At 40.0% G+C, this 9,743-nt stretch overlaps 1 protein-coding gene across 2 annotated transcripts in view; it reads right to left on the bottom strand.

Moving 5' to 3' along the window:
- Positions 1–1,515: 1,515 nt before the first annotated feature.
- The window catches only part of edar (ectodysplasin A receptor), a 169,126-nt gene continuing 160,898 nt past the window's right edge, over positions 1,516–9,743 (bottom strand). For both annotated transcript variants that reach the window (XM_028800897.2, XM_028800898.2), the window contains exon 11: positions 1,516–4,159. In XM_028800897.2, the coding sequence (XP_028656730.1) occupies positions 3,825–4,159 (335 nt within the window). In that variant the 3' untranslated portion in view covers positions 1,516–3,824. The remainder of the gene's footprint in view (positions 4,160–9,743) is intronic.

Below are 9,743 nucleotides of genomic sequence, written 5' to 3'. Positions count from 1 at the left end.
GTTAAGAACACGATACGTGACCAGTCTACAAGTGCAGAGTGAAGTAATGCTGGTGAGGCGGCTTAGAGTCAGACCGCAAGTCAAATGTGGGCACTGAGCCTGTAACTGCAAGCTTCTACAGGGGACTCAGGATGAATTCAGACCTCTTCACTTTCTGCACACTTTATTGTGTTGTACATTTTGTTTTAAATGGATACATTTGCCATTTTTGCCCACCAATCAATACTCAATAACCCGTTATGACAAAGTGAAAACATGTTTTCAGGAAAGTTTGCAAATGAATCATCCCTCATTCCTATAAGCATTCAAACCCTTTGCTGTGTGACTCCAAAATGTGTTCAGGCCCATCCTGTTTGCTTTAACTCTTTGAGGGCTGAATATTTTTTCCAAAAAACATAGTTTCTGAAAAGCAATGGTTTCACACAGAAATCAAGAATTAAACGTCTGTTGCTGCATGCTGTGGCTGCCAGTTTGCCAATAATATGCAACAGGCTTGCTGCCAGGCTGATTTTGCGTGGCTGGGACAAAGATAGATAGATAGATAGATAGATAGATAGGTAAGGCACTATATGATAGATAGATAGATAGATAGATAGATATGAAAGGCACTATATAACAAGATAGATAGATAGATAGATAGATAGATAGATAGATAGATAGATAGATAGATAGATAGATAGATAGATAGATAGATACTTTATTAATCCCAATGGGAAATTCACAAAGTCGCAGTGCATTGCAATCTGCTTTCTACCTGTTATCATTGTTAAGTGGCACTCCTCCCTGGCGAACATTGTCAGTACAATGATTAGCTGGGGACCAATCAGCTGAAGCTGGAACCTCACATTCATTTTCAATCAAAATCCGACAAGTCATAGTCCAGTTCAGAGATAATTGGCAAAATGTTGTCCACGGAGTGTTTTGCTTTACGCATTCGCTTTGATCTCTCTCCAGATGTCAGTGCCATTTTTGCTGTTGTTTGCACCTTACTACTCACACAAACACAGGAAATCTCGGTCAAACCAATGAATCTAACTTTCTTTCTAGCAATGAGAGTCCACCTAAAACATAATGGTTGGTTTTGTCATAGTTTACAGTCGATTACCATCGTCAACTCCTCCTTTTGACAGAAGTCGACATCAGCCCTGAAAGAGTTAATTCTCCTTGAGATGTGTCTAGAACTTGATTGGAGTTCACCTGTAACAAACTGAGCTGGTTGGTCATTGCTTAGAATGTGTGCCTGTGTAAAGAAGGTCCACAATTCACAATGCATTTAAGGACAAAGACCGAGCAATGAAATTCAAGGAACTCTCTGTAGACCTCAATGATCAAACAGTGTTGCGGCAGCACTCAATCAATCAGGCGTTTATGGTAGAATGATTAACTCCTGTCTGGAGTTTGCCAAACATCATTTGAAAGGTTCTGATTTGATGAGATAGACTAAACTAGATCTGTATCAGAACATAGTGCTTACATCTCCAGATGTCTGGAGAAGACCAGGCACTGCTCATTACCTGCCTAATTCCATCCCTTAGGTGAAGGATAATGGTAGCAGCCCCATGATGTGGAGGTGCTTCTCACTGGTAGGGACAGGGAGACTGATCAGAATTAAAGTTAGGACAAATACAGACAAAAACACTGAGGTCCTGAAGAAAACCTGTTCCTGAGTGCATGCAAGGATGGCTCACGTTTCACTGCGACAGTGACCTTAAGCTTACACCCAAAACAACACTGGCATGGCTTCAGGACAAGTGTCTGACTGTCCTTGAGTGGCCCAGCCAAAGCCCACACTTAAACCCCATAGAACATCAGTAGAGAGAGCAGAAGACGGTAGTTGACAGACGCTTCCTATCCAATCTAACGGACAAATGGGATAAACGGCCCAAATCCAGGAGTACACAGTTTGTAGAGACTTACCAATAAGACTCAAAGCTGGAATTGCTTTCAAAGGCTCTTCTACAAAGTACTGACTTATGGGGCTGAATGCTTCAACCGATGAGGGATTTCAGTTTTTGATTTTTAATAAATCTCGCAAAGCTTTCTGAAAACACATTTTCACTTTGAAATGATTGATTATTGAGTGTAGATTAATGGGGCAAAGATGGCAAATATGTCTATTAAAAATTTAATCTACAAGGCAATAAAGCATGCAGAAGGTGAAGAGGTCTGAATATATTATTTGAATCCATTGTACATGCCAATGCCTTGCACTGTGGGCGACGCTGCCCTTTCAATTTTTAGTAGAAACTAGAAATGGTAGAAATTTGTAGTCCAACTGTAAACATCCATTCAACTCAGAATTGAATGCAGTCATCTACTTTGACAGAATTTCAAATCAAGTAGCACTCATTAAGAGTTATTGTAAGAATTTAGTGATCAGACAATTAGCTTTGCAGAACATTTCTTTTCCTCATAATCTTACCATAAGCAAGTCCTCCCATTTGAAACTCCTTTGTTTCAGGACGGTGTGAAGCTGAAGCAGTATACCTTGGCAGTATCAGGTACCAGACAGTATGTCAGTCCACTCAGATACACACCTTCACCCAAAGCCCTGTCACGCTGCATGATTTTTCAGTCAGAGACTTCGTTCTTAGTGAGTTGGAGGCAGTGGCGGCACTCTCTCGTGATTACCAGCTGTGTGGTTTGACATCTCCAACAACTCAGTCTGATAGTCTGATCAGTTTTCAACTCGTCCCTTTTGGTGTCATGGGACACGCAAGAGCTGACAACCAAGGTATGTTCAAAAACAGGAGAGGCCTACCTGTGTGATGTCTTGTGTTTTATGTACCATGACAGAATGAAAAACAAAACAAAAAAAAAACAAACAAAAGGGGCTGATTTTGCGGCTGAACCCATCATATCTGGAAAGCACTCTTACAGCACCATCTGGCAGCACTTTATGTGCGAGTCCTCTTTGGAAATGTGAAACAGGCCCGGAAATTCATCACAGAGTCACATAATTTGTCATGCCCTACGATTCCAAACTGTATAACTTGACATCCTCAGGTGACGAGATCAGCAACTACGGCTGTCAAGTTTGACATCACCTCCGACCAGAAGCTATGTTATGTCCCGCGGCTTTCCTCCCGTCATGTTGACCTAATATGAACATCTCTGGGATGTGGGAGGACACGAGTGGTGATTAGTAAGAATTTCTCTGCACTCTTTACATGTGACAATAATGATCCTCGAAATCTGATATGTCGGAGATGATGGGAAAAACTACAACAAAAAGATCACAAGTTAAAGCTCTGTTCCTGCACCCTGGGAAGCTTTTATTCCAATTGGTTTAATCGCAGTCCTGACTACGGGTGCACATTAAGTTTACTATGCATGTACTGAGCATGAAGAGCCATGCCAGGGTTCAGAACTGATTTGCACCAGAATGTCAAGTAAGGCACGACTGATAGGGAGCCCTGGCGAAACAAAAAATACGCTGTGCTCATTCATTCTTAAAATGTCCTTAATAAATTATCTTGGAGATATCAGAATCAACTTAATGTGATTCTCTGGGTGTCTCGTCTCTGGTAACAATACATGGAAAAAAAAAAATCAAAAACATTGTAAAGGACCTACTTAATGGAAAACGCCCCAAGGTTGTCCTTAGCAGAATGTCCAGCAGCCTGCTTCATTAGGGTTCTTAAAAGTTAAGTGAAAAATTTGCTTCAGGTATTCATTTATAATTTTGAACACCGGTGCTCTGGAAAAGTCTCTTCAGAATTAATGCCAAAGAAAATCCAGTTCACAGCACAGGTTGTCTTTCCACTTCCGAGACCCAAGGAGGATATTCTTCATTTTATAATGGGTAGGTTCAGAGGAAGTGCTCACACACTGGCACAGCGCGACGAGATGGAAGGGCTGTTGGCGGGTGTTATCTCTGCCCATTCCAGAATATCCGTGCACAGGGACTCCACCGCATCCAGCCGTTCAATTTGCACCAGTTTGGTCAGCAGGTCTGGGATGCTGTACCCAGCCGTGCTGATGCGGTCGAACAGTTGCATGCCATCTGACATGCCGCCGATCTCATCCCTTTTCAACCCAAAGCTCTCTGCTAGGTGGCGCCACGTCTTCACGATGGCTTTCTCTGTATTGTACGTTGAGCTCAGCATCCTGCTGGTTTTTTCCAGGCAGTCAAAGGGCAACTCAGTTGGACTGAGACCTGTGGGAAAAGGAAGGTTTTAGCAGTTTAGGATGGCAGACAATGGCTGTTTATACAATGAGATATGCCTCAGGACTGGCAGAGTATAGAAACAGCCTTCATCAAAAAAAATCTGAGAGCTCCCATCACTATCGAACTTCATCTAGTGCACCCATTTACTAAACTTGGTAAGTCCAACTTTAGGGAGATATAAAAATGAAGTGTCACCTGGCAGCACTCAATACAAATAGGAATCTGACCTGGAAAGGGTGCCAGTCTATTACAGGGCACATACAGGTACAGTGCCCATAAGATACCCCTTGGGAATTTTCACATTTTATTATTATACACCTTGGAAACTCATCTTTATATATAATCTTCATTTGGATCTTGATCTTTGTTTGTCCGCGAATTCATGTTCCCCTGACACTGCCTTGGTTGTTACTTTTGTTTACAAACACTGTCGATACCACTCTTTGTGGTTAGATCTGGCGTCGACACCATGCTTTGTGTTTAGATCTGGCATCGACACCTGCTTCGTTGTCGAGACTGTGGTTTTTTGTGTTTCTATCGCCTGTCGTTGGCAGCACTTTGTCCAAATCGAATGTTCACCCACTTCTTGGAGTCGGCACTCAGAGTATATAAGTCGGACACACTTCTGTGATTTTCCATCAGTCGGCGTTTGGAGTTCAAGAAAGAAGCATTGGTTCTTCCTTACTCTTTGGATTGCCACAAAGCAACCTGCGAGATTGGAGAAAGGTTGAGAAGAGATCGTGAGAGGAAACGACAGCGTCGTGAAAACGAGACGGACTGTGAACGGAGAGAAGCAGAAATGCTCCTCCACCACCACATAATTACTATTCGGACAGTGATTCCGAGTAGGCCATTCCTATCGAATCAATGTCCAAGGGTTTTGTTTTGTAATTTTGTTTCCCTTTTAAAAAATCATAATGCTGTGTGACGAAGGGCCCAGTTCATGACTGGCAGCAGTGTTTAAACAGGGAGCCCTTCACAGATAACTTTAACATGCGCAACGTAGTTGGGCGCACAAGGCTAGTTTTATTAGTGCTAGAGGCGGGACTTCTGACTTCACATAGGAAGTGATGTCACTGTTTGTCCGGTCAAATCTATGACTAAAAAAGTGAAAAGTAAGAAGCAGTGCTCTTTCTTTAACAGAAATACACATAACAGCCTAAGGAGAGCCTTAAAAATACCCTCTAGACATATGCGTCTGACGTGTACACAGTGTCTATAACAAGCATTCACCCTCTTGGGCGTTTTCACATTTTATTATAATTCAACATGGAATCAGAGTGGATTTAATTTGACTTTTCTGCCAGTGACCAACAGATAAAGACTTTTTAAAGTCAAAGTGAAAACATATCTCTGCTAGGCGGTCTAAATGAATTACAATTATAAAACACAATAATAATTGATCACATAAACATTCTCCTCTTCAAGTCACTATTTAGCAGCAGGGGGGACGGGGGGGGGGGGGGGATGGGGTAGAGGGTGGTTTTGCTCCAGTCTCTTCGGAGGCGTGAGGGGGGGCTGCAGTCTCTTTAACTCACCAAGAATAAAGAAATTATTTTAAATTGGTGTTTTTGTATCCCATTGTTTTCGACTTCAGCGTTCACATTATCAAGCATCTCAGAGTGGGTAAACGGTCCTAACTGGCTCAAGAAGTGGTCCTTCTCTTAGGAGTAGGAGGAAAAGCATTTTATCAATTTTCAAATTTAGGAAACTCCTCCTAACTCCACCAGGATTTAGGAGTGCTCCCAATCTGTCTTAACTCACTAGGTGCTGCAAGAAGATGGCGTTCAGGCAGTGATTGTCACACACATCCCAGGAAAGACTGAATGTTTTGGAAACGGTTGACAACAATGAAGTCGTAAAAAGATAACAATTTGACAGAGATGAAATAATATTTGTAACAAATGTGATCGATCCATCTACACGAAGAAGCTATTCGCTGTCAGTCGAAATTAAGATGTTGGTATTGTTGCACTTTTTGACCAATGCAGCTTTATATGTGTATTTCACAACGAACCATTTATCACATTTTGCACCAAACTTTGAATGCTTCTAGAACGTGTGAGGTAATATGCAGATTTATACATTTCCCAACCACCTTACTTGAGGAAATGTGACAACGAGCTCCATTCATGCAAATCGCTGGTTTTCCTGGAGTTTTTGGCATGTTTGATGACATACAAATAAAGATCACTGCCTCAAAAGTGGATGAACATGCATGTGTGAGTGGTAAGTGATATCTCAGTATCAACACATTGATGTTGTTGAGAAGTGGCAACCATTACATGCAGCTTAGCACAATATCCTACATTATTATATCTTCCTGCTTCTTCTCCTACTACTAGTTTGAATATTCCTATTATTCTTTTACTTATTATTAATATTGTTGCATTAGTATCTGAAAACTTCTAAATGCCTTCATGAGTACCATTTTGCGGCTTGGGGTGCCATAAAATCGTAACGTCATTCACTCTCAAATCTGAACTTCTACTCCTCACTGTGAGTAGGTGTGGGATGCTTTGTAACTTCATCTCATGTCCTACTCTGGAGAAGAGAAGAGAAGTGAAGAGAAGAGTGACTGGGCTGATTCCATGGCTACAGGGGAAGAATTATGAGGAAAGATTAACAGGTGACATGACTGGAGTGTTTAAATTTATGAAGGGAATTAGTCCAGTGGATCGAGACTGAGACTTTAAAATGAGTTCATCAAGAACACGGGGACACAGCTGATAACTTGTTGAGGGTAAATTTTGTGCAAACAAAGGTTTTCTTTACACAGAGACCCATAGACACTTGAAATAAGCTACCAAGTAGTGTGGAAGACAGTAGGACCGTAGGGACTTTCAAAACTCGACTTGATGTGATTTTAGAGGAATTAAGCTTTGTTGGGCTGAATGGCCTGTTCTCGTCAAAAATGTTCTAATGTCCATCTAGTTTTACAATAACAAATAAAATTTGAAAACTTCCAAAGGGGTGAAAATTTTTATAGGCATAGCATATTGTGAATTTCCCACTTGGGATTAATAAAGTATCTATCTATCTATCTATCTATCTATCTATCTATCTATCTATCTATCTATCTATCTATCTATCTATCTATCTATCTATCTATCTATCTATCTATCTATCTATCAGTTCTGTAACTTTAAAATTGACAGTGCTCTGGCGTTTTTTCCTGTACACAGCTCCCTGCCCAGCGCTGATTCCTTCCTTGTACCCAGTGTTGGTGGGATAGGCTCCAGCCCCCTTGTGACCCAGGACAGGATTCAGTGGGTTCAAGAATGTCATGTCATCTCGTTTCTCAACATGAACATAACTTTCAGTTCTTGCTGAAACATCTTTAAGTGCTATAAAACATGCACATCCTAAACAACAATGAGCAACGCACTCTGCATCTGCTTCTGATTTATTGGGGTTGCATGACTTTTCAGTGGAAAAGTGGAAGCAAATGCTTAAGACACCTGCAACATGGGGACTTGATTATAAACCTCAACTATCAGCACCAAAGTGAAGTTTAAAAACATTCTCCGTTAACTGAAGGTTGGTGTGTTTATCACATTTTTATCACGATTTTCTAAGGATATTTTAGAAGCCATTTTCTCCCCCAGTTTTGCAAAACTCAATGAAAGAAACTTGGAAGCAGCAGTGGAAACTGAACAACATGGCCAAAGACATAAAAATAAATTAAAAATAACCTCAGAACGTATACCTCCATTCACACGACTTTATGACAACTAGGATTTTTACTGCTATGGAATTCTTTTCATTTTACCAAGCTGCTTATGCTTAACGTTCTTAAGTGAAGCGAGACGTTCAGGTGGACTTCTTTAAGTCAGGTTTTACCTGGAATGTCCTCGAAAGATCTAATTACATTTGTTAAAAGCACATTGAGATCCTTGCCTCCTGCTTTGTGTCCTGCAGTACAGTATGTGGCAGCCAATGACTTGAAAAATTAATGAGTGTTCCATTTTTAAAAAATATATTCATATAATAAATGAACGATAGATTACTTAATTAACCTTTGGTTACCATTGTTTTAATAAGAAGGCAATGTTGGAGCACATTGGCTTTTGAAATGCTTATGGTAAGCTGCTAATTCTGTTGAAATTTTTGCCAATAATAAAAATAAGTTTATAAGTAAAACTGAAATTATTACTTAAAGAGTCAAACTGATTTTTTGCACTGAAGCCAATACATCTGTTTTTAATCCCTCTGTCAAAACAGTTACTCATAAAGTATACAAACACATTAACTCTGATTGTGTGCGGTTTTTTTATAATAGTTCCAGTCATCTGTTTAGACCTACAGTATTTTTTCCAGAAGGATTTATTGTGGATGTAAAACCAAAATAACTGTTTATTGTTCAGTGTGGATGTTCCCTTTGAAAATTGTACTAGGGCACATTAACCTATTGAGAGCAAAGTAAGCCGAAAATAAATAACTAATGGGATCGTCCTGTGGAAATGTTAAATCTTTGCTTTATTGTAAATGACATACTGTATGGACAATATGGCAACATCTGACAGATTTTAATTTTCTGTGACAAACCACCCTGCTCGTTATGTACGACACGTCATATACTGCATGACTTATAGGTGTTGGCCAAAGACGTGGAGCCATTGAGTAAACAAGGACGACTACACATATTGAAAGCAGGTGTTTCCACACAGGCCCGCTTTCTGAGTTCACACAAGTACGTTCACAGCACAACACTCCTAGGGTTGGTGCACAACGACACTTTTAATTGTGGATATCATGGTTAAAAGGTGAGCCATCAGTGGCTTTGAAAGAGGGATGCATGTTGGGTATGTTGACCATGTGTTATGATTGGCAGTTTTGCGTTATTATGTTTCGAAATATTATTTCTCTTTAAACATTTTTGGCCTGATGTTAGGTTTTTGATATTTTATTGGATTTAAGCTTGCCAACGTAGTTTGGCATCTTCACATGATGCCTTTTAGCTATCAGTGACTTTGAAAGAGGGATGCCCGTTGAGTATGTTTGCCATGCGTTATGATTGCCAGTTTTGCCTTATTGTGTTATTGCTTTTTGGGAATATTATTTTTAAATGTTCATTTTTGGGGTCGTTACATCCAGGCCTGATGTTAGCTTTTTTTATATCTTATTGTTTTAAGCTTGCCAAAATAGTTTGGCATCTTCCTATGATGCTATTTTGCTATCAGTGACTTTCAAAGAAGGATGCATGTTGGGTATGTTTACCATGTATTATGATCGGCAGTTTTGCATGATTATGTTTTGGAATGCAGTTTTTATTTGTTCAGTTCTGGGGTTGCTGAATCCAGGCCTGATGTTAGTTTTTTTGATATTTTATTGTATTATGCTTGCCGAAATAGTTTGCCAAATTCCCATGATGCCATTTTGCCATCAGTGACTTTGAAACAGGGAAGCATGTTGGGTATTTTTACCATGTTAAGATAGGCAGCTTTGCTTTATTATGTTTCAGAATTATATTTTTATTTGTTCATTTTTGGTGTTGCTGATGTTAGCTTTTTGATATATTATTGTTTTAAGCTTGCTGAAATAATTTGGCATCTGATTTTGAAAAAGGGAT

Source organism: Erpetoichthys calabaricus, chromosome 4, assembly GCF_900747795.2.
Source record: "Erpetoichthys calabaricus chromosome 4, fErpCal1.3, whole genome shotgun sequence".
NCBI lineage: Eukaryota > Metazoa > Chordata > Cladistia > Polypteriformes > Polypteridae > Erpetoichthys > Erpetoichthys calabaricus.
Note: the sequence above shows the minus strand (reverse complement) of the source record. Positions and strands in the feature narration are given on the sequence as shown.